At 46.9% G+C, this 25,296-nt stretch overlaps 1 protein-coding gene and 1 long non-coding RNA gene across 20 annotated transcripts in view; both read left to right on the forward strand.

Annotated features, from left to right (window-relative positions):
• LIMCH1 (LIM and calponin homology domains 1) overlaps window positions 1–8,326 on the forward strand; it is a 220,134-nt gene extending 211,808 nt beyond the window's left edge. For 4 of the 19 annotated variants that reach the window (XM_058192397.1, XM_058192396.1, XM_058192408.1 and 1 more), the window contains 3 exons: window positions 876–999; window positions 5,381–5,458; window positions 7,714–8,322. In XM_058192397.1, coding sequence (XP_058048380.1) covers window positions 876–999; window positions 5,381–5,458; window positions 7,714–7,858 — 347 coding nt within the window. In that variant the 3' untranslated portion in view covers window positions 7,859–8,322. Of the gene's footprint in view, window positions 1–875; window positions 1,000–5,380; window positions 5,459–7,713 lie in introns of all 19 variants that reach the window. The other 15 variants (XM_058192405.1, XM_058192406.1, XM_058192401.1 and 12 more) reach the window with 13 other exon arrangements.
• A 1,199-nt stretch (window positions 8,327–9,525) lies between these two features.
• On the forward strand, window positions 9,526–18,243 carry LOC131202875 (uncharacterized). Its single transcript, XR_009156242.1, has 3 exons — window positions 9,526–9,672; window positions 12,416–12,518; window positions 14,447–18,243. It is a non-coding gene; the product is annotated as an uncharacterized LOC131202875 (long non-coding RNA).
• The last annotated feature ends 7,053 nt before the right edge of the window (window positions 18,244–25,296 follow it).

Genomic DNA, 25,296 nt, shown 5'->3' on the forward strand with positions numbered 1-25,296 from the left:
TCCTTTTGTTCCTCTTCCTTTCTTCCTTCCTTTCTTCCTTCCTTCCTTTCTTTCTCTTTCTTTCTTTCTTCCTTCTTCCTTCCTTTCTCTTCCATTCTCTCTTTCTTCCTTCCTTCCTTCTTCTTCCTTCCTTCTTCTTCCTTCTTCTTCCTTCTTCCTTCCTTCCTTCCTTCCTTCCTTCCTTCCTTCCTTCCTTCCTTCCTTCCTTCCTTCCTTTCTTATTTACTTTCTCTTCCATTCTCTGTTTCCCTCTCTTTCTTTCTTTCTGTCTCTGTCTCTTCCATCCTTTTTCCCCTCACATCATTTTGTTCTTCCTTCCTCCCTCCCTCCCTCCCTCCCTCTTTCTTTCTTTCTTTCTTTCTTTCTTTCTTTCTTTCTTTCTTTCCTTCCTTCCTTCCTTCCTTCCTTCCTTCCTTCCTTCCTTCCTTTCTTTCTTACTTACTTTCTCTTCCATTCTCTCTTTCCCTCTCTTTGTTTCTTTCTGTCTCTGTCTCTTTCATCCTTCTTTCCCTCACATCCATCCATCCTTCCCTCCCTCCTTCCTTCCTTCCTTCTTCCTTCCTTTCTTCCTTTCTTTCTTTTTTTCCCATCCTTCTTTCCCTCCCACCCTTTTGTTTCTCCTCCTCCTCCTCTTTTCTTTCTTTCTGTGTTCTTTCCTTCCTCCTTCCCTCTCTCTGTCTCTCCCATCCTTCTCCTTCTTTCCTTCCAATCCTCCTGCTCCTCTTCCTCTTTCTTTCCCTTTCATCCTTCTCCCTTTTCTTCCTTTTTCTTTCTCTCCCCGTCCTCCTCCTGCATAACTATATAGAGTTCAGACTGGCTTTCCTTATGAACTGCTCTGTGCATCTCAGTCCATAACTTAAAACCCTCCCTTTCAGAAGTCCTGTGGAACCAGCCACTACCAGCAGACCGGAGCCCTGGCATTTCAGACATCAGACAGAAAGATTCACCCGTGGGATATAATTTAGGCCAGCCGGCCAGTTCCCCAAAAGAAGTTAAGAGGTAAGTGCATTTTGAACATTTCGGTTCCACGCTGGGCAGCTTATAAACATTTAATTTATAGCAGAACTGACATCGCGAGAGTAGTCAGTAGAAATGGCACGTCTTGGATTGAAGTTCCCGGATGTTAACCCGTCTGAAACCGGATGAGAAATTGCAGAATTGAATGCCGCCAACTCGTTTTGTCTCCTTACTAATTTATTTTTCAAAGAATTCTGGTAGATAGATTAAACATCAGCGAAGAGGGTCTGGTAAAAGTTAATCCTAAATTTAGCCGACATTGCTTAGATGAAACTGATTTTCTAATTCCGTTTCCATCTGATTTAAGGCCAGATTATAGAACAGAAAGGCTAAGACACTGAGCTTGTCAATCGAAAGGTCGGCAGTTCAGCGGTTCGAATCCCTAGCACCACATAACGGGGTGAACTCCCGTGACTTGTCCCAGTTTCTGCCAACCTAACAGTTTGAAAGCACGTAAAAAAAAATGCAAGTAGAAAAAATAGGGACCACCTTTGGTGGGAAAGTAACAGCGTTCCGTGCGCCTTTAGGGTTGAGTCCTGCCGGCCACATTACCACGGAGACGTCTTTGGACAGCACTGGCTCTTCGGCTTGGAAACGGAGATGAGCACCGCCCCGTAGAGTCGGGAACGACTAGCACCATGATGGTGAACCTATGGCACCTATGGCACGTGAAGCCATATCAATGGGCACGCGAGCGTTGCCCTAGCTCAGCTCAGCTGAGCATGCGCATGCCGGCCAACTGATTTTTGGGCCTTCTGGGCTCACTGGAAGTTGGGAAACAGGCTGTTTCCAGCCTCTGGAGGCCTCTGGGGGAGTGGGGAAGGCCCATTTTTTCACTCTCCGCAGGCTCCAGAGGCTTTCTAGGAACCTGGGGAGGGTGAAAATGGCCCCTCCCTGAGGCCGGAAACGGCCCGTTTGCCAACTTCCAGTGAGACTCCGGAGCCTGGGGAGAGCGAAAATAGGCCTTCTGGCCCCACTGGAAGTTGGCAAACGGGTCGCTTCCGGCCTCAGGAGGGCCATTTCACCCTCCCAGGTTCCTAGAAAGGCTCGGGAGCCTGGGAGGGTGAAATGGCCTCCTGAGGCCGGAAACGCCCGCTTGCCAACTTCCAGTGAGACTCCGGAGCCTGGGAGAGCGAAAATAGGCCTTCTGGCCCCACTGGAAGTTGGCAAACGGGTCGTTTCCGGCCTCAGGGAGGGGCCACTTTCACCCTCCCCAGGTTCCTAGAAAGGCTCGGGAGCCTGGGGAGGGTGAAAAACCGGCCTACCAGGCCCACCGGGCCATTGCATGCCAAAAGTGGGGGGAGCGTGGGGGGGGGTCACGCACGCTTGCGCAGGGGGTGGGTCGCATTGAATTATGGGTGTGCCCCTCCCATGGTCCCCCCACTTTCGGCACACGATGGCAAAAAGGTTAGCTGTTGTGTCTGCGCCCCCCGAGCCGGGCCCCCTGCCAGAAAGTGACTTGGAAAGTGAGGGGGAAGGGCCATCAGGACTTACCTCGGGAGCACCGGCTTCCCTGGCTCAGCTCCAGGAGCCAGAGGCAGGCCAGGTGGAGGAGATAACGAGGCCTCCAGACCCAGCTGATGGCAATCAGGCCTGGCTGGACCCTAGGTTTCGTAGGCAGGAGAGGCGGGAACAACAGAAGCAGGGGTGTGGCAGGCCTAGGAAGTGCTGAGTCATGGAGCCACACCCCACAGGATATAAAAGCAGCGAGAGCTGCTGTGCCTCTTCGTAGCAGGCAAATCAACTGCTTAACTAAGAGCTGAAGTACTGTTTGTTGACTCATCGGCATCAAGGGAGATAATAGTTCACTTGGCAGACGCTCGCTACTTTGCTGCCAGAGCTGATAGTGCCGGCTAATTAAGCCATCGCTCAGACGGAGGCGAGGGGGGAACAGAACAGTTAGCCATCACTGGACTAGCATCTATGTGCGAAGGGGCCCTTTATCTTTACCTATAGAATAGCATCTGACTTGGGTCACCGGTGCATTGGAAAAAGACAGTTCTGATGGTCAGTGCTTCTGGACCTTTCTCTAGACCTTTTGATACCAACAACCATGGTGTACCTTTCTGGACGGTCTGTCCGGGTTGAGATGTGGTAGCACAGACGGTTGGAAGTGCTGGGGTATTAATCTTCTACCTAACGGTGGTTGAATTGTGAATTTGATCCCCTCAGACGTCTACATGTAACTGCTGGGAGACGTCATCAGGCGATGTGGGCTTAGGTATCATCAATATCCAGGTCATACCCAACTCCACCTCTTCTTTTCCCCGTCCAAAACTGGTTAGTTTGTGATCTGAATCAGTGCTTGGGCAGGGTGCTGGACTGGATGAGAGCCAATCACCTGAGGTTCAATCCAGACAATAGAGATTACAAACTCCACAACCCTTCACATTCTTGAGTTGCGATGCTACCGGAAAACTGGAGGGGAGATAAACCAAACGTAAGAAACTACGTTTATTCCTCTTCTTGAACCTAGTTTTTTGCAAAAACTCACTCCTCAGAACCCTCAGGGATCTACTAGCTGTGGCTTTGATTGACTAGAATAGAATAAAAGAGTTGGAAGGGATCTTGGAGGTCTTCTAGTCTAACTCCCTGCTTAGGCAGAAAACCCTACGCCACTTCTGATAAATCTCTTCTTTAAAACTTCCAGGGTTGGAGCATTCACAACTTCTGGAGGCAAGTTGTTCCACTGATTAATTTTTCTAGCTGTCAGGAAATTCCTCCTTAGTTCTAAGTTGCTTCTCTCTTTGATTAGTTTCCACCCATTGCTTCTTGTTCTACCCTCAGATGCTTTGGAGAACAGCCCGACTCCCTCTTCTTTGTGGCAGCCCCCGAGATATTGGAACACTGCTATCATGTCTCCCCTAGTTCTTCTTTTTATTAAACTAGACATACCGAGTTCCTGCAACCGTTCTTCATATGTTTTAGCCTCCCGTCCCCTCATCATCTTTGTTGCTCTTCTCTGCACTCTTTCTAGAGTCTCCACATCTTTTTTACATCGTGGTGACCAAAACTGAATGCAATAGTCCAAGGGTGACCTTACCAAGGCCTTATAAAGTGGTATTAACCGTTCACGTGATCTTGATTCTATCCCTCTGTTTATGCAGCCCAGAACTGTGTTGGCTTTTTTGGCAGCTGCTGCACACTGCTGGCTCATATCTAAATGGTTGTCCACTAGGACTTCAAGATCCCTCTCATAGTTACTACTATTGAGCAAGGTACCACATCTACGGTACCTGTGCATTTTGTTTTTCTTCCAGATTGCTCTGATGGGCTTCCAAAATACTCAAAGCCATCTATCTGAACGCCCATCCTTTTCAGGAGCTCGGTCATACCAGTTACTAAGCGCTGTGGGGGCCTCCCACTAAGTCAGAATCCAAAACAATCCAGGGTCAACCTGTTGAAGACAGTCTCCTCTCTGGAATCTTCTGGCTCCTCCCATCCAAAGAGAGTTCGCTTTGTCCTGGAGAAAGTTCTCGACAGTACTGAATTTTGGTCAGTAGATGTCAGTGAATCATTGCAGATCTGCTAATGCAGCTCTGAAGCGCTTGAGATTTGAGCAGGCCTGACTGTGATATGATGAGGTTGCTGATCAAGGGCTGAAAATTTGGAACCTGCTTCTTTTCTGTTAGTTGGAGGGGCAGCTCGTTCCCACACTCACCCTTTTTGTAAAGCAGAAAGTTACACCATTATGTTGTGACCCAGGCCCAAGTAGGCAGTAATAAACTTAGTCCATGGAAAAACAAACTTTATTCGAACAGCTGGGAATTACTTCATTCCCAGCGTCCTCCAACTCAAAGTAAAACAAATGCCTCCCAACACAAATTCCTCAGTTATCTCACAAACCTTAGTGCAATTAGGCAAACTGCTAAAGGCCCTTTCTGGCAAATGTCCAGAAGCCACAAAAACAAAGACGTAGATGAAGCAGAAGACGCAGCTACAGCATTATTTTCCGGCAAAGCTGAAACACCGGTGCTGGTCTGTTTTAAGCCTTATGGGAGGGGCCAATCATCTCTTGGCCCTACTCCCGAGTTGTCCTCTCTGCTTGAGCTGCTCTTGCCTTCTGGCAGCTCTTCTCATGTGTGCATTAGGAACAGGCTCCTCCTGTTCCTCTGCCTCACTACTATCAGTCTCTGGAAGCTCTGGAGTCCGCACCTCACTTCCTGAGGCCTCACCTCAGCCTCATCGCTGTCCGACTCCGTTGCCAGCTCCGTAGGCTGCTGACAGACCACAACACTCTGGAAATTCAGCCACTCTGTTTTGGTGGTGATGTTTGTGGAAGTCACATGCTGTTTTGTCGGCCGCCATGCTTTGGTGAAGTCTTTGGTACTGTCTGAGAATTCATTTTTGTTTTATACTCTAGGGCAGCTTCCCAAGGCAGCTCCGGAACTGGGCCATCGTCACCACGTTCTCCCACCGTCCAAAGCCAATCGTCTAACAGGTATCAAGGCCCGCTAAAACATTTACCGCCGGCGAATTACACACCTAAAATGTTAGCCCAAAGTTTAATTAATGCAGTTGTGGACCTACACTGTATATATCTGTATTTATTTTATTGGTAACATTTTATACTCATTTATATGTTTGCTCCTCAAAGATGACGACAACTTGAGAACGAGCGGCTGTAGTGGCCAAAATTGTGGAAACCTTTTGGGAAAAGTGTATTTTTGAGGTTTGATGGCTAATAACCACCACTTTTCTTTTCTTTTCTTTTGAGTTGATGATCCTATTCCACTGCTGGAATGGCCTGGGAATAGCCCAGAACTTAAACCAGGGGTGAAATGCTACCGGATTGGACCGGATCGCACGATCTGGTAGCGATTGTGGTTGGTAGTTCGGCGATCCGGTAGCGATAACGGAGCAAAGCTCCGCCCACCTGCCTGGGTGTCATTATTTCCTGGTTTTAAGGTGCACCCCGAAGCAGGTAAGGAAGGTAAGTAGATTTTACCCCTGCCTTAAACCAATTGAAAATCTATGGAAATTTGTTAGTCAGAAGCAACCCAGCAATAAAACCCAGTTAATAGAAGCCATCATTCAATCTTGGTTTCACATTAGAACAGCTGCAGAACTAAAAGACTTGGGAAGACGTTGTAAGGCCATCATTCATGCTAAAGGTTACCCAGCGAAGGATTCGCTGACAGGATGATCATTTTTTTATATCTCGTTTTTTCTATGGTGATCGTTTTTGTAGATCTCGTTTTTTCTACGTGTTTTACTTTTCTTCTTTATACTGTAACTGCTATTCTAATAGCAAATCCTTCACAAAAGTTATTGCGTGACGTTCTTGATTCAATTATCTTTCCATGGATATATAATTTTATGGTACTCCTTCAAAAAAAAAGGGTGTTATTAGCTAGTTTTAGAAAATACACTTTTCCCAAAAGGTTTCCACAATTTTGGCCACTGTATAATCCTAACATGTAAAATACAAAAGTCAATCCTAAGAACGATTTACCAGATCAGATGTAACATTTGTGATCAGATTTTTACAAATTAGTGCACATTTCTGCAGCGACATGTGTGTGGGGAAGAAAAGATGGGGACGACAGCGGTAGGTTTCAAAAAAATTTACTACCGGTTCTGTGCGTGTGGCTTGGTGGGTATGGCAGAGGAAGGATACTGCAAAATCCCCATTCCCTCCCCACTCCAGGGGAAGGTTACTGCAAAATCCCCATTTCCTCCCAATCAGCTGGGACTCGGGAGGCAGAGAGTAGACGGGGGCGGGGCCACTCAGGATTTTTACTACTGGTTCTCCGAACTACTCAAAATTTCCGCTACCGGTTCTCCAGAACTGGCCAGAGCCGGCTGAAACCCATCTCTGGGGGACGAATTAATTAACGTAATTGTGAGATCTTAAAAATGGCACGGATCAGAAGTACAGTCAATCCTTGACTTACCATTCATTCACCAACCGTTCAAAGTCCCAGCTGCGCTGAAAAATGTGACTTATGACCATTGTTCACACTTAACGACCGTTGCGGCATCCCCGCGGTCATGCGATCCAAATTCGGACGCTTGGCCACTGACTCCTACTTATGACGGTCACAGTATCCCAGGGTCACGTGATATCTCCTTTTGCGACCTTCTGTCAAGACAGAAGCCGGATTCACTTAACAGCCGTGCTGCTGACTTAACAACGGCCGTGATTCGCTTATAGCAGGGGTGTCAAACTTAAGGCCCGTGGGCACGGGGTGCTTAGATCTGGCCCGCGTGGCCACCCTCAAAACAGCGAAGGATTGGCCCGCAGCGCCTATGCCAGCAAAAACGGCGCTCGGGAGGGTTGCATGCAGCCCTCCTGAGCTCCGTTTTCGCTGACAGAGGGTCGCAGGAGGCAGTCGCAGCCGAAAACGGAGCTCGGGAGCCCGTTTTCGCTGGCAGAGCGCTCGGGCTGCCATAGGCCGCCCCCGACACGAGTCACGTCAAATTGGCCACGCCCATCCCACCCACTCCACCCCCACTCTCCGAGGTCAAACCCAACCCTTGTGCGGCCCTCAATGAAATTGTGTTTTGACACCCGTGGTTTATAGCAACCGTGGCGAGGAAAGTCGTAAAATGGGGGGGGGGCGAACCCCACCTAACTGACGTTTCACTTAGTAACGGAAATGACGCGCTCGATTCTGGTCCTTTTAAGTTGAGGGTTTCTGGTTTGTCCGTAAGTCACCTCGGAACGACTTCAACCCCGTTTTATCGTTTCAGGTCCATCAGTGGGAAGAAACTCTGCTCCAGCTGTGGACTCCCCCTCGGAAAAGGAGCCGCCATGATTATTGAAAGCCTCGGTCTTTATTTCCATATTCAGTGCTTCAGGGTAGGTGTCTCTCGACCAGGGGGCGGGTTGGACTAGAAGACCTCCAAGGTCCCTTCCAACTCTGTTATTCTGTTCTGTTCTATCTTTGCTCTTCCTGGCCAAAACCTAGCCAACCAAGAAGTCGCCTCTCAATTAAAACTTTTACTAGTTTATCAAAGTATAAAATACAAAGAAAAAAAACATGGGAAAGTAAGGAGAGAGGAAGGGAAAAAGAAGGCGTTAAAAAAAAAAGGAAAAAGGCACTCACTTCCGACTCAAAGGTAACATTACAACTACGACTTTTTTGCTTTTACACAGCAATGTGTACAAGCCATTTCTCTTAACAGCAAGCCTGTCTAATTTACCAAAAAAAAAACCAAAACAGAATCAACGTTTCATTTTTATTTTTTTCATTTTTCAAACACACAATCCGGAAGCAATTTCGAACGAGAGACAAAAATTAAATATAATCTCTTATTTTGGATAAAAGAAACCTTTTAACCGTCTCGGCTTCCCTTGCTGTGGGGGGGAATGAATGATACTCATTCATTCTCCTATTTTCAAATCTAGTCCGTAATATTTTACCAACTTTAAAATATTAAAATACAGCATCCCACCACTGGTCCGTAGGCTGACTTTCTTCAAGGCTTTTGCTGGCTCTTTATAAATTATAGTTAGGGTAACTCCTTTTCCTTGTCACCAATTCCAGTAGTTTCCGCACTGATATCTCACTGCTGGATTGTGGAAAAGCTGTAAAAAAGTAGGTTTATCCTTTTTATTACGAGATTTGAGGTCATTTTAAAGAAGGACAGGTTGTTACAAGCTAATAATAAAAAAAGCCCCGGGGACTTTCATTACATTTTGCTGATTAATTTAGTGATTTCCTAGTAGAAAGCTTAGAGAACTTCATCAAGAACTTCTTTACTCTAGGGGTCGGCAACCTTAAACACACAAAGAGCCATTTGGACCTGTTTCCCACAGAAAAGAAAACACCGAGCCACAAAACCCTTATGACCATTGTTCACACTTAACGACCGCTATGCGACATCCCCGCGGTCATGCGATCCAAATTCGGACGCTTGGCCACTGACTCCTACTTATGACGGTCACCGTATCCCAGGGTCACGTGATATCTCCTTTTGCGACCTTCTGTCGCAAAGACAGAAGCCGGATTCACTTAACAGCCGTGCTGCTGACTTAACAACGGCCGTGATTCGCTTATAGCAGGGGTGTCAAACTTAAGGCCCATGGGCACGGGGTGCTTAGATCTGGCCCGCGTGGCCACCCTCAAAACAGTGAAGGATTGGCCCGCAGCGCCTATGCCAGCAAAAACGGCGCTCGGGAGGGTTGCATGCAGCCCTCCTGAGCTCCGTTTTCGCTGGCAGAGGGTCGCAGGAGGCAGTCGCAGCCGAAAACGGAGCTCGGGAGCCCGTTTTCGCTGGCAGAGCGTTCGGGCTGCCATAGGCCGCCCCCGACACGAGTCACGTCAAATTGGCCACGCCCATCCCACCCACTCCACCCCCACTCTCCGAGGTCAAACCCAACCCTTGTGCGGCCCTCAATGAAATTGTGTTTTGACACCCGTGGTTTATAGCAACCGTGGCGAGGAAAGTTGTAAAATGGGGGGGGGCGAACCCCACCTAACCGACGTTTCACTTAGTAACGGAAATGACGCGCTCGATTCTGGTCCTTTTAAGTTGAGGGTTTCTGGTTTGTCCGTAAGTCGCCTCGGAACGACTTCAACCCCGTTTTATCGTTTCAGGTCCATCAGTGGGAAGAAACTCTGCTCCAGCTGTGGACTCCCCCTCGGAAAAGGAGCCGCCATGATTATTGAAAGCCTCGGTCTTTATTTCCATATTCAGTGCTTCAGGGTAGGTGTCTCTCGACCAGGGGGGCGGGTTGGACTAGAAGACCTCCGAGGTCCCTTCCAACTCTGTTATTCTGTTCTGTTCTATCTTTGCTCTTCCTGGCCAAAACCTCGCCAACCAAGAAGTCACCTCTCAATTAAAACTTTTACTAGTTTATCAAAGTATAAAATACAAAGAAAAAAAACATGGGAAAGTAAGGAGAGAGGAAGAGAAAAAGAAGGCGTAAAAAAACAAGGAAAAAGGCACTCACTTCCGACTCAAAGGTAACATTACAACTACGACTTTTTTGCTTTTACACAGCAATGTGTACAAGCCATTTCTCTTAACAGCAAGCCTGTCTAATTTACCAAAAAAAAAAAAAAAAACAGAATCAACATTTCATTTTTATTTTTTTCATTTTTCAAACACACAATCCGGAAGCAATTTCGAACGAGAGACAAAAATTAAATATAATCTCTTATTTTGGATAAAAGAAACCTTTTAACCGTCTCGGCTTCCCTTGCTGTGGGGGGGAATGAATGACACTCATTCATTCTCCTATTTTCAAATCTAGTCCGTAATATTTTACCAATTTTAAAATATTAAAATACAGCATCCCACCACTGGTCCGTAGGCTGACTTCCTTCAAGGCTTTTGTTGGCTCTTCGTAATTTATAAATTATAGTTTGGGTACCTCCTTTTCCTTGTCACCAATTCCAGTAGTTTCCGCACTGATATCTCACTGCTGGATTGTGGAAAAGCTGTAAAAAAGTAGGTTTATCCTTTTTATTACAAGATTTGAGGTCATTTTAAAGAAGGACAGGTTGTTACAAGCTAATAATAAAAACTTTCATTACATTTTGCTGATTAATTTAGTGATTTCCTAGTAGAAAGCTTAGAGAACTTCATCAAGAACTTCTTTACTCTAGGGGTCGGCAACCTTAAACACACAAAGAGCCATTTGGACCTGTTTCCCACAGAAAAGAAAACACCGGGAGCCACAAAACCCTTTTGACATCCAAAATGAAGATAACACTACATATTTTTACCTTTATGCTATGTATAAAAAAACTTATGTATCCATGGTTGGCCTGTCGGGGTTGAAAAGCTCAATAAATTGCATGCCGGCGGGTGTCGCACATTGGCAGTTGGGACACATATTTTAAGTGACAGGGAGCCGCAGCAGAGGGATGAAGGAGCCACATGCGGCTCCAGAACCGCGGGTTGCCGACTCCTGCTCTATACCGTTCTGGAATTTCAGTCCCATAATGGAATCTAGAACAGCGTTCCCCAAACCTTTCAGGTTGGTGGCCCGGCTGGAGCGGGGGGGAGAGGGGATGGTTTTGTGTGAGGGGTAAGTTGTGTGCACGCACGCGGCTTCATTTGTGTTAGCGACAGGCATGGGCGCTCACTGCTCATGTGGCTCACTCGCTGTTCCAAATGAGCCACCGCCCAGTAGCGGGTCATGGCCCAGGGATTGGGGATCTCCGATCTAGAAAACAATAGACTTTGGTCCTGTCCAAAGTCAAAATTAAGAAGGGTTATGGCAAGCTGGTTATGTTAAGCAGACCTGTTCTGACCCAGCACCCCAAACACGACAAACCCTCTGTATTTAAATCAATGATTCCATTATTAGGAGCGCCGACAGCGCCGGCAAAAAGTTTCTCTCTCAATGCAGGCTAACAAGTCAGTCCGGCTGGAAAATGAATAGAACAGAACAGAACAGAACAGAACAGAACAGAACAGAACAGAATAGAATAGAATAGAATAGAATAGAATAGAATAGAACAGAATAGAACAGAATAGAATTTTTTATTGGCCAAGTGTGATTGGACACACAAGGAATTTGTCTTGGTGCAGATGCTCTCAGTGTACATAAAAGAAAAGATACGTTCATCAAGGTACAACATTTACAACACAAATGATGGTCAATATATCAATATAAATCATAAGGATTGCCAGCAACAAAGTTACAGTCATACAGTCATAAGTGGAAAGAGATTGGTGATGAGAACGATGAGAAGATTAATAGTAGAGCAGATTTAGTAAATAGTTTGACAGTGTTGAGGGAATTATTTGTTTAGCAGAGTGATGGCCTTCGGGGAAAAACCTGTTTTTGTGTCTAGTTGTTCTGGTGTGCAGTGCTCTATAGTGTCGTTTTGAGGGTAGGAGTTGAAACAGTTTATGTCCTGGATGTGAGGGATCTGTAAATATTTTCACGGCCCTCTTCTTGATTCGTGCAGTATACAGGTCCCCAATGGAAGGCAGGTTGGTAGCCATTATTTTTTCTGCAGTTCTAATTATCCTCTGAAGTCTGTGTTTTTCTTGTTGAGTTGTCTGCCACATCTATTCATCTCCACCCCCTGCCTTTGATCCCCAGAGCTAGGGTGGGGTTTCGCTAGCAGAGGTGGCTCTTCCGTCCCAAGGACTGGCCCATAGATTTCCACTGCTCTCCTCTCCTCTGCCTTCTGCACATCAGGCCCAGCTGTTCCTCCTCTTCCTCATCAGCCACCTCCCGACCTGGGGGCCGTTGACTCTCCATCTGAGGGCTAACGGTCTCTTTCTCTGTCAGCTCCATTTCTTCTTCCCCCTCGGAGCTCTCAGGATGCCTTGATGCTGGCCCCGACTCCCATACTGCCTCCTCCTCCGCCTCTGATTTCATTGGAGGGGCCGGCGGCCGGCAGGCCACAACAAGACCTAAAGCTAATTAGAATTGCCGTTCACGACAGCTGAATAAAAATATGCATCCTTCTTTGTCCGTACATAGTGTGGAATTTGTAAGGGACAACTTGGGGACGCTGCGACTGGAACGGACGTCCGGATCAAAAACGGCCTCCTGACCTGCAGTGATTGTTATATCAAATCCAGAAGTAAGTATCCAAAGCAAAAAACAAACAAACACAACATCTTGATTCTTTTATTGTTTCAGCCAGAAAGGCATTTTCTTAGCTTGTCTGCCCCAACTGAGCCTTATCGATAGGATCCACACCAATGTAAAATGCTTTATTTGCAATCGTGGCAAATACCTGTAGTTGTGTAGAGACGGGGAAGCACCGCGTCGCTTTCCGTAAGAGTTGGAAATTCTCAACTCAAAAAAAACGGAGAAAGCCGGGCATCGACAAAATCGCCCTCTTTTATTTCATCCTGTTGTTCCTTTGGTGGGGAGGTCACCTTACCTTTAGGTTAATTGTGGTGTATTTCAGTTTGTAGCATTATTGTTTTATGATATATATAAATTATCTCTCTCTCTCTCTCCCTGCTTTCCTCTCCCTCCTTCTCTCCCACTCTCTTTTATCTCTCTGTCTGTCTCTCTCTTCTCTCTCTCTCCTCTTTCTCCTTTTCTCTCTCCCCCCTTTCTCTCTCTCTTTCTCTCTCTCCCTCTCTCTTTCTCTCTCCTCTTTCTCCTTTCTCTCTCCCCTTTCTCTCTCCTTCTCTCTCTCCTCCCTCCTTCTCTCCTCTCTCTTTCTCTCTCTCTTTCTCTCTCCTATCTCCTTTCTCTCTCTCTCTCTCCTCTTCCTTCTGTCTCGGTCTCTTTTTCACTCTTTCTCTCCCCTTCTCTCTCTCCCTCCTTTCTCTCCTCTTGCTGTCGGTGTCTCTCCCCTCTCCCTCCCCCCCTCCCTCTTTTTCCCTCTCCTCTTCTCTCCCTCTCCCCTTTTCTCTCTCTCTCCTTTCCTCACTCCCCTTCTCTCCCCCTTCCTTCTTTCTCTCTTGTCTCTCTCTTCTCTCTCTCCTCTTTCTCCTTTCTCTCTCCCCTTTCTCTCTCTCTTTCTCTCTCTCCCTCCCGCTCTCTTTTACCTCTCTGTCTCTCTCTCCTCTTTCTCCTTTTCTCTCTCTCCCCCCTTTTCTCTCTCTCCTTCTCTCTCTCCCTCCCTCCTTCTCTCCCGCTCTCTTTTATCTCTCTCTCTTTCTCTCTCTCCTATCTCCTTTCTCTCTCTCCTACTCTCTCCCTCTTCCTTCTCTCTCTTCTGTCTCGGTCCCTTTTTCTCTCTTTCTCTCCCCTTCTCTCTCTCCCTCCTTTCTCTCTCCTCTTGCTGTCGGTGTCTCTCCCCTCTCCCTCCCCCCCTCTCTCTTTTTCCCTCTCCTCTTCTCTCCCTCTCCCCTTTTCTCTCTCTCTCTCTCTCCTCCCTCCTTCTCTCCCTTCCTTCTTTCTCTCTTCTCTCTCTTTCTCTCCTTCTCTCTCCTTTCTATCTGTCTTACCTCTCTCTCTCTCTCTCTCCCCTTTACTTTTCTCTCTCTCCCTTCTCTTTCCTTTTCTCTCTCTTTCTCTGCCCTTCTTTCTCTCTCTCTCTCCTTTCTCTCTCTCTCTCTCCTCTCTCTCCCCCCTTTTCTCTCTCTCCTTCTCTCGCTCCCTCCCTCCTTCTCTCCCGCTCTCTTTTACCTCTCTGTCTCTCTCTCTCTCCTCTCTCTCCCCCCTTTTCTCTCTCTCCTTCTCTCTCCTCTTCCTTCTGTCTCGGTCTCTTTTCACTCTTTCTCTCCTTCTCTCTCTCTCCTCCTTTCTCTCTCCTCTTGCTGTCGGTGTCTCTCTCTCTCCTCTCCTCTTCTCTCCCTTTCTCCTTTCTCTCTCTCCTTTCTCTCTCTCCTTCTCTCCCTTCCTTCTTTCTCTCTCTTGTCTCTCTCTCTCTCCCTTCTCTCTCCTTTCTATCTGTCTTACCTCTCTCTCTTTCTCTCTCTCCCCTTTACTTTTCTCTCTCCCTTCTCTTTCCCTTTTCTCTCTCTCTTTCTCTGCCCCTTCTTTCTCTCTTCCTCTCTCCTTCCTCTCTCTCTCTCTCTCTCTCTCTCCCCCCCTCCCAAAATGTAGCTGCTGGCCAGCCAACCACTTTGTGACCCGGATCTCAGTTCCGCGTAAGATGTTCTCCAAGGAGGACCATCATCCTTTGTGTCCTGAGGCTGTTCGCCACAATGGCGTGTAAGAGCTCAAATCCATGGACTCCGTAGCTCTTGGAACACCCTCTTTAAGCTCGTGGGTCGAAAGGCTCGAATGCCTCTTTCTTCACGCGATACATCCTTTGATTTCCTGCGTTCATTTAACGTTACATGTATGAAGTCTGCGGCTGCACGGTTAAGCACTTTTCCCTCCCAGCAAAGCGCCTTCCAAAATATCGGCCGCGCTTGGTTTTTCAAATCCGATATTTTGAAAGGAACGAAGAGGCAATAATGTCCCTGCTGTTTTCATTTCCTAGACGCGGAGAATTCGAAGTTAGCGCAAACTTTGCAGATATGCAGATATCTGCAAAGCTTTGTAGATACTCTCTAATATGCCAATATATTACTTTCATTAACGGAGTTCTCGGGAGGAGGTTGAGTAGCATCATAGAGATCAACTTTTCTGTTTATTACTAAAGAGGTAACTTTTTTTATACAGACTAGTTTGATAAAACACATGGTAATTCTGAAACCTTTTAGTAAATATTGCCTTCCATGGAGGGTAGGGATTCTCTCCATAAATTATTGCTCCTTCAGTCATGCAGTCTTTGAAAACCTAAAACCGGGCTTCTTATAGTAACAGATCATCTACATATAATGTTGGCTTTTTCACAAAAACCAATTCTATAAACATTCGGCGGTTCTCCCCAACTATCTGACAGATGGCTTCTGGTTTGTTTGTTTTTTTAAGTCGACTTTTGCTAACTGTTTCGGGTTTAAACTAAGATAAAACTCGTGTGTTTCATTTTTACCGGGAAAATAAATAATATTACCACGCCCCTTTTGCAGTCATTATAGAGGTGGAAAATCTCAGTAGCTGTGAAATGGAAATTCTGCGGTAACCAGTTCAACGTGGGTTTAACTGCGGTAACCAGTTTAATTTGAAGAGATCTCCAAAATTTCCGATCCTTCTCTGCCAGTGGTGATATTCAGCTGGTTCAGACCAGTTCGGGAGAACCGGTGGTAAAATTATATGAAACCCACCTCTGCTCTCCAGAGAAGTGGTGAGAGTGTAAAATGGGACCCCCTTGTAACAAATCCTAAATCCACCTTAAGAGAAACCCTGAATTGCATTATAATTATGATAAATCCAAAGCAGAGGCCAGTATAGGTAGTTCTCGACTTACAACCGTTCGTTGAGTGTCCAGAGTTGCTTTTGGGAGGTTGTTTAACTTGGAAGTGGGGAATACAGATTAATTGGAATAAATACGTATTTTTGACATCTGTACGGCTGGTAGTAAGAGAATCGCTAGTCACCCCAGTGGTGTGCCTTGGGTTAAATCAGCGGTTCTCAACCTGTGGGTCGTGACCCCATTGGAGGTCGAATGACGATTTGCCAGGGGTCGCCTAAGACCATCGGAAATATGGGAAGTATACTTGCGAGTCGAAGAATCGCGCTCCAATGGTTGACTCCACAAGCCAGCTGCAGGCTCTTCAAATCGCTAGCCAAATTCGGCTTCAGGCGCAATGAATTCAAAAAGAGAGAAATCTTTGCTCTGATGTCTCCCTCTCAAGCCAGCTGCAATCACTCCCCATCGCTAGCCTAATCTGGCTTCAGGCGCGATAAACTTAATAGGGGAGGAGTCTCCGCTTTAATGCCCCCGTCCTCAAGGCAATCGCAAGCAGTTCAGATCGCTAGCCAATACGGATTCAGGCGCGATCAATTCAAAATGAAAATAATTTTACGGTTGGGGTCGCCACATCGTGGGGAATTGTATTAAAGGGGTCGCAGCACTATAAAGGTTGAGAACCACTGGGTTAAATTGTAGTTTTGGTCTGTGTTTTCACTACCTCTTTTGTAGCGAGACAGGCTCATCGTTAAGAACAAGGAAGTTGTAGGTTTTGGATTTGTGCGTGCGCAACCGTGGTTTTGTTTCCAGGACACAAATGTAAAGCGGATTGGTTCTTTGATCACCGTGGGCTTTTGGGGGAGGTACACAACTTGGCACAACCCACTGCACAATTGGGTGCGTTTAAGCTCTTTAGAAAACATACAGATCAGCACATCTGGAAAGAGCAAAAAACGTGACTTTGGGGGGGCTTGAACATGATCTGTTTGGTGTGTTTTTTTTAAAAAAAAACTTGGCCAAAGTTACAAAAACTTCGGAGTTCTTTTGTCTTTGAGGCTTACTCAGAAGTAAGTCCATTAATAACCTTGGGGTCTCTTCCAAATTCCCGAAGAAAAGAAGGCACCCATTGAAGTCCTACCTGCGTTCATTGAGAGCAAAGTAAGAATCGGGGCTCACAGATCGATCAACATTTTCATGCCTTTTTAACAAAAGAGACTAGAAGTGAAAATGCCACCATGAATGTAGCTGTCCATTGCCTTCTTCAAGGTAAATCCTAAGACGGGGCCATCCAGCCTTACCTGTAACAAAATCTGAGTTACGGTAATCGGTTATGGATCCAGCCTTCCATTTTTTTGAATCCTTAATGCTTTCTGAGCTGGGAGCTTTTCTTGTGGACGTTTCATAACCCAACTAGGTTACACCATTATTGATAGAAGGGAGTGGGGTTTGGTGCAAGTATCTAGAGCAGCATCTAGAACTGACGACGTGAACTAGTTGGGTCATGAAACATCTACAAGGAAACCAACCAGGGGTGAAATGCTACCGGTTCAGACCGGTTCGCCCGAATCGGTAGTAATTGAAGCTACCGGTTCGGGGAAAACCGGTAGTTAAAAAAATTGCTACCGATTCGGACAAACTGGTATTTCCAATAATCAGCTGTGCCGCGCAATTTATATTTGCTAGAAAGCAGGAAATCCTGCTTTCTAGTGACTCTAAATCCCGCGGCACAGCTGGTCCCCCCCCCTTCGCTGTTCTACTTACCTTAGAAAAGGCTTCTCCGTCTTCAGCGCTGCGCGGTAGTGCCTGCGGTGCGCCTGCGTGCAAAGCGTGTGTTTGGTGCACAGACTTTGGAGCATTTCACCACCAACGCAACTCGGAGAGCACCAAACGCTTCTCTGTTCAACCCTGAGCTACGCATATTCTTTTCTACGGAGGTCTCTGTATTTTTCCATAACGACTGATTAATCACCAGCATAGATTAAAATACCCTTGTTTTCCTTCATCTTTTTAAATTTTTCATTACTCTAAGAAGATCGCTCGCTCTGGAGGCCCCACTAATTCTGACGCTGATATGAATGTGACTCGTATGTTATTTCAGTTATTTTTTGGGGAGGGAAGATTAAGAGCAATGTCAAGAAGAAGAAAAAAACCAATTCACCATATAGCGAGTTGAAATATTAAACACATGTTTTAAAGGGTGATTTACATGGCAATATTATAAATGTAACGGGGTTGTGTTTTTGTTTTTTTTAAGCGTTCCCAAAAATTGTATGTAGCTTTCCATTTCTTTAGATGGCAAGACATAATAACCGTGTCATAATTATTTTTATATCTACTACATTCTCAGCACTTCGTAGCGATCCATTATTCTTGTTATTTAGAACTAATTCTGTACCCAGTATAATTATTGATATGGCTGGTAAGCCAGAATCGGGGCTTCAGTTACAGACAAGATCACCAAAGTCTCAAATACCAATTATTACACTAATCTCTATTAATGATATTTATTCTAAAAATGCTCTGGGAAGTAAGAAAATTGTCTAAAATGCAACTGCTTTTATAGTAAATGTTACATTTATAAATAAACATTGATTAAAATGGGTGGCTGTTTTGTGTTTTTTTTGTGGCTCTTGGAAGGAATGCAGTACAGGAATCTTTAAAATGTATTTATTTAATCAAATTTAGCAACTACCCATCTCCCTCGCAGTACAAATAAACACATAAATAGTAACCTTATTTTTATTTTATTATTTGATTGATTTATTTTGTACAATGACACCACCTGTTACGGGATCCTTGATGCTCTCTAAGCTTCTTGTATGAATTTTTTGAAGTTTTGCGTACTCCTGGTTCAAAGATAATCATCTCTTTTTCTGGCATTTCCAGAAAATTGAGCCCAATTTTACGACCGCAGTTGAGCCCAAAACAACTGCTGCTAAGTGAGGCGTTTGTTAAAGGATTCCTGCCCTGTTTTTACGACTTTCCTTGCCACAGTTGTTAAGTGAATCACTGCGGTGCTTAAGCTAGTCACACGGTTGTTAAGTGAATCGGGCTTCCTCATTGATTTTGCTTCTCAGAAGGTCGCAAAAGGGGATCACGTGACCCCGGGACACTGCAACCGTCATAAGTACATGTCAGTTGCCAAGTGTCCTGGCTTTTGATCATGTGACCATGGAGACGCCATAAGGGTCGTAAATTGTGAAAAACAGTCGTAAGTCACTCTTTTCAGTGCCGTTGTAACTTTGAACCGTTGTAAGTCAAGGACTACCTGAAATTTTGTTTCCCAAGCTCTCTTCTTTAAAACATGTTTACATTCTCTAATCCCTCTTCACCTGTTGCTAACAAAACCTTGACAATTTAGGCATATTTATGTAAGCGGATTTCCTTATTGCCTGCAGCCACAAAATATAGAGAGAGGTAGTAGTCCTTGATTTACAAGGGTTTGTTTAGTGACCGCTCAAAATTACAATAGCACTGGAAAAAAGTAACTTATGACCATTTCTCACCAGGGCCTCTGGTGGCTTAGACTGCTAAGACAGTCTGTTATTAACACAGCTGCTTGCAATTACTGCAAGTTCAAGTCCCACCAGGCCCAAGGTTGACTCAGCCTTCCATCCTTTATAAGGTAGGTAAAATGAGGACCCAGATTGTTGGGGGCAATAAAGTTGACTTTGTATATAATATACAAATGGATGAAGACTATTGCTTAACATAGTGTAAGCCGCCCTGAGTCTTCGGAGAAGGGCGGGATATAAATGCAAATTTTAAAAAAAAACTTACCCTGTTTCCCCGAAAATAAGACCCAGCTGGAAAATAAGTCCTTGGATGATTTTTCAGAATGTTCGTAATATAAGCCCCACCCCCAAAATAACCCCTGGTTAAGATTGTTAGCCAGATGGATGCATTTAGTACCGTATTTCCCCAAAAATAAGACCTAGCTGGAAAATAAGTCCTAGCATGATTTTTCAGGATGCTCATAATATAAGCCCTATCCCCAAAATAACCCCCGGTTAAGATTGTTAGCCAGATGGATGCATTTAGTACTGTATTTCCCCCAAAATAAGCCCTAATACATCTTTTGGAGCAAAAATTAATATAAGACCCCGTCTTATTTTTGGGGAAACACGGTATGACTATTACAGCATCCCCATGCTCATGTGATGTACGTTTGGATGCTTGACAACTGACTCATAATTATGACCGTTGCAGCGTCCCGGGATCATGCGATCCTATTTTGCAACCTTCTGACAGGCGAATCAATGGGGACGCCAGATTCACTTAATGACCGTGTTGCTAACTTACCACCTGCAAGGGTTCCCTTAACACAGAGTTTCTCAATTGTGACAACTTGAAGAAGTGTGGACTTCAACTCCCAGAATTCCCCAGCCAGCACAGTTCACACCTCTTCAAGTTGTCACAATTGAGAAACACTGCCTTAACAAATGTGGCAAGAAACGTTGTAAAATGGGGGCAAAACTCACTGAACACATTTCTCACTTGGCGACATAAACATTGGGCTCAAGTTGAGGACTATCTGTAGCCAATCATCCTACAAACCACAAGAAAATATACCATGATTGCACAAGAAAATATACCATGATTGTTAGAATGCAATATTTCACGCTGGGGTCAAAATTACAAAACTGCTAGGATGCTGAACACTTTATTCTAGATTTATTGCGATCTAGAACTGTACAGAACATACTGGTCTTTTCTTGTGTTGGGTACAGGAATATAAAAAAGGGGTTGAGGTTGAAGAAGTGGTGAAATTCAAATTCTTTTCACTACCGGTTTGGTGGGTGTGGCTTGGTGGACGTGGTGTGGCTTGGTGGGCATGGCAGGGGAAGGATACTGCAAAATCCCCATTCCCTCCCCACTCTGGGGCCAGCCAGAGGTGGTATTTGCCGGTTCTCTGAACTATTCAAAATTTCCACTACTGGTTCTCTAGAACCTACTGGATTTCACCCCTGGGTTGAGGCCCTAGAAAGAGTGCAGAGAAGAGTCACAAACATGATGAGGCGAAATCATACGATGAACAGCTTGGGGAACTAGGTAGATTTAGCTTAGAAAAGAGGAGAGGAAGAGAAGAGAAGGAAAAGTAGAAACCAAATAGAACTAGAAGAAAAAGAGAAAAGGAGGAAGAAGAGCAGAGAAGGAAAAGTAGAAGCCAAACAACTAGAAAGAGAACCAGAAGAGAAGGAAGAAAGGAAGGGAAGGAAAAGTAGAAACCAAATAGAACTAGAAGAGAACCAGAACAGAAGAGAAGGAAGAAGAGAAGGAAAAGTAGAAACCAAATGGAACTAGAAGAGAAACAGAACAGAAGAGAAGGAAAAGTAGAAACCAAATAGAACTGGAAGAGAACCAGAAGAGAAGAGAAGAAGGGAAGGGAAGGAAGCCAAATAGAACTGGAAGAGAACCAGAAGAGAAGAGAAGAAGGGAAGGGAAGGAAGCCAAATAGAACTAGAAGAGAACCAGAAGAGAAGAGAAGGAAGAAAGAAGAGAAGAGAAGAGAAGGAAGAGAAGAAGAGAAGGAAAAGTAGAAACCAAACAGAACTAGAAGAGAACCAGAACAGAAGAGAAGGAAAAGTAGAAACCAAATAGAATTGGAAGAGAACCAGAAGAGAAGAGAAGGAAGAAGAGAAGGAAAAGTAGAAACCAAATAGAACTGGAAGAGAACCAGAAGAGAAGAGAAGAGAAGACAAGAGAAGGAAGCCAAACAGAACTAGAAGAGAACCAGAACAGAATGGAATGAAGAAGGGAAGAGAAGAGATGGACTAGGGGAGACTTGATAGCATCTTCCAATATTTGAAGGGCTGTGATAGAGAAGAGGGCCTTGATTTATTCTCCAAACTACCTGAAGACAAAACAAGAAGATGGAAGTTTACCAGAGGAAGCTCCAACCTGGAAATAAAGAGAAATTTCCTGACAGTGTGAACTATTAATTAATGGAACAGCTTGCCTCATGGAACTGTGGATGCTCCATCACTAGAGGTTGCCAAGAAAAGATCAGACAACCACAGTATGAGGACTCCTGCCTCGGGCACGGGGGTTGGATTAGAAGACCTTCAAGGTCCCTTCCAGCCCTCTGATTCTATCATCCTATACTTCTAGTATTTTCGTGATCGCCATTAATCTCTCCTTCCTTCTCAAAATCCCAAATCCTTGGATTTTTCTTCGTAGAACTCGGTTGATACTTATCCTGACCACCAGGGGGCACCACCTTATCAGTTTCAGCCGGGAAATCCTTCAACACAAGGGAGATCCTTGTGACTCAGTGCTGGGTGGGGAATTCTGGGGGATTGAAGTCCACCCATCTTGAAAGTTGTCAAGGTTAAGAAACACTGCTTGGTGGGACTCAACAAATTGAAGTCACTACAGACCCGTGATGGCGAACCAATGGCACGCGTGCTACAGGTGAGCTCAGCTCACGTCCCACTGGAAGTTGGCAAACGGGCCATTTCCGGCCTCCAGAGGGCCTTAGTGGGGGTGAGGAAGGCCGTTTTGGTCCTCCCAAGGTTCCTAGAAGGGACCAGGGTAGGGGTGGTGGGGTGGCGGTTGTGATTAGAGAGAGTCTAGAGCCGAGGGAGACCACTGTACCTCAGATTGCCGGGTGCGAATCCCTCTTTGTGAGATGGGGTCATAGATGTCAGATGGGCTTGCTGGTCGCGTACCTGGCTCCTTGCTACGTGACAGCTGCCCTGCCCGAGCTCCTGGAGGTGCTTGCTGGGGTGGCAGTTGAGACCCCCAGACTTTTAGTCGTGGGGGACTTTAACTTGCCATCGTCCGGCTCGTCATCGACGGTAGCTCGGGAGTTCATGGCTTCCATGACGGCCTTGGACCTGACCCAAGTAGTTGATGGCCCTACTCACATTGGGGGTGGCACTCTGGACCTGATTTTTGTCTCTGGTCAGTGGTTGAGAGATCTGGACTTAAAGGAAATAGTCACTGAACCTTTGTCATGGTCAGATCACTCTCTTCGCCTGGACTTTCTGACCGCCATTCACCACCGCAGGGAGACGGAGCCGACACGCTGGTTCCGGCCCCAGGCGCCTGATGGACCCGGAGGGGTTCCGGACGGAGCTTGGGCCATTTCCTGAGGGTCTGGCTCACGGCTCGGCTGAGGAACTTGTTGCGGCCTGGGAACGGGCCGCGCGGGGCCTTAGACCGGTCGTGCCTTTGCGACCTCTGACCCGGCGCAGGTCCCAACCAGCTCCTTGGTTCTCCGAGGAGCTGAGAGGATGAAGCACCGGAGAAGACGCCTAGAGAGTTCCTGGAGGTCTAGCCGTTCAGAAGCTGATCGGACACTAGTGAAGTCCTATACTAGGGCTTACCTAGTGGCAATGAGGAAGCGAGGCGTACTCGCCTCCTCCCTCATTGCATCGGCAGATAACCGCCCAGCCGCCCTGTTTCGGGTGACCCGCTCCCTCCTACACCAGGGGGAGCGGGATGACCCGGTGCAGGGACGTGCTGAGGAGTTTAACGGGTATCTATACGATAAAATCGTTCAGCTTCGGGATGGCGTGGACCAAGATTGCGGTGATACGGGTGAGACGGCTGAGGGTGGTCTTGGTGACATTGTATGGGATGAGTTTGACCCTGTCGCTCCCGAGGACATGGACAGGTTGTTGGGGAGGCTGAATGCCACCACATGTTTACTGGACCCGTGCCCCTCCTGGTTGGTGCTGGCCACGCAGGAGGTGACACGAGGCTGGCTCCAGGCGATTACGAGCGCTTCTTTGGTGGAGGGTGTCTTTCCGGCCGCCTTGAAAGAGGCGGTGGTGAGGCCCCTCCTCAAGAAGCCTTCCCTGGACCCGGCTGTTTTAGGTAATTATCGTCCGGTCTCCAACCTTCGCTTCGCGGCGAAGGTTGTAGAGAGTATGGTGGCATATCAGTTTCCCTTGCACCTGGATGAAACTGTCTATCTAGACCCGTTCCAGTCCGGTTTCCGACCCGGTTACAGCATGGAGACGGCTTTGGTCGCGTTGGTGGATGATCTCTGGAGGGCCAGGGATAGGGGTTGTTCCTCTGCCCTGGTCCTATTAGACCTCTCAGCGGCTTTCGATACCATCGACCATGGTATCCTGCTGCGCCGGTTGGAGGGATTGGGAGTGGGAGGCACCGTTTATCGGTGGTTCTCCTCCTATCTCTCCGACCGGTCGCAGTCGGTGTTGACAGGGGGGCAGAGGTCGGCCCCGAGGCGCCTCACTTGTGGGTGCCGCGGGGTCGATCTCTCGCCTTCTGTTTAACATCTACATGAAGCCGCTGGGTGAGATCATCAGTGGTTTCGTGTGAAGTACCAGCTGTATGCGGATGACACCCAGCTGTACTTTTCACACCGGACCACCCCAACGAAGCTATCAAGTGCTGTCCCGGTGTCTGGAGGCCGACGGGTCTGGATGGGGAGAAACAGGCTCAAGCTCAATCCTCCAAGACAGAGTGGCTGTGGATGCGGCATCCCGGTACAGTCAGCTAAATCCGCGGCTGACCATCGGTGGCGAGTCATTGGCCCCGATGGAGAGGGTGCGCAACTTAGGCGCCCTCCTGGATGAGCGGCTGTCTCTAGAAGATCATTTGACGGCCGTCTCCAGGAGAGCGTCTACCAGGTTCGCCTGGTGCGCCAGTTGCGCCTTTCTGGACCGGGAGGCCCTATGCACGGTCACTCACGCTCTCGTGACGTCTCGCCTGGATTACTGCAACGCTCTCTACATGGGGCTCCCCTTGAAGGGCATCCGGAGGCTGCAGTTAGTCCAGAATGCGGCTGCGCGGGTGATAGATGGAGCCCCTCGTGGCTCCCGCATAACACCCATCCTGCGCAGGCTGCACTGGCTACCTGTGGCCTTCCGGGTGCGCTTCAAGGTTTTGGTGACCACCTTTAAAGCGCTCCATGGCATAGGGCCGGGTTATCTACGGGACCGCCTACTGCGACCAGATACCTCTCACCGACCCGTGCGCTCTCACAGGGAGGGACTCCTCAGGGTGCCGTCAGCTAGGCAGTGTCGTCTGGCGACGCCCAGGGGAAGGGCCTTCTCTGTGGGGGCTCCCGCCCTCTGGAACGAACTCCCCCCAGGACTCCGTCAACTTCCGGACCTTCGAACCTTCCGTCGCGAGCTCAAGACACATTTATTCATCTGTGCAGGACTGGCTTAGATTTTAAATTTTATAGGGGTTTTAAATTGATTTTAATATTTATATTTCTATTTTTAATGATAGGGCATTGGAATAAGTTTTTTAAAGATTATTTTAATTTTGTATATTGATGTTTTATATGCCTGTGAACCGCCCTGAGTCCTTTGGGAGATAGGGCGGTATATAAATTTAAATAATAAATAAATAAATAAATAAATAAATAGAAAGGCTTTGGAGAAGGAGGAGAGCAAACAACGGGCCTTCCGGTCCCACTAGAAGTTGGCGAATGGGCCGTTCCGTCCTCCGGAGGGCCTCTGGGTGGGGAGTGGTTGGGGAAGGCCGTTTTTGCCCCACCCAAATCCTAGGAAGGTTCTGAAGCCTTGTGAGAGCAAAAAAACGGGCCTACTGGGCCCGCTGTGCCAAATGGGAGGGGAGCGCGGGGGGTGTCACATGCGCAGGGGTGGGGCGCATAGAATTATGGGTGTGGGCACGGTCACGAGCCCGCCCCAGCTCCCCCTGCTTTTGCACG

This window comes from Ahaetulla prasina, chromosome 8 (assembly GCF_028640845.1).
Source record: "Ahaetulla prasina isolate Xishuangbanna chromosome 8, ASM2864084v1, whole genome shotgun sequence".
Classification (NCBI taxonomy): Eukaryota; Metazoa; Chordata; class Lepidosauria; order Squamata; family Colubridae; genus Ahaetulla; species Ahaetulla prasina.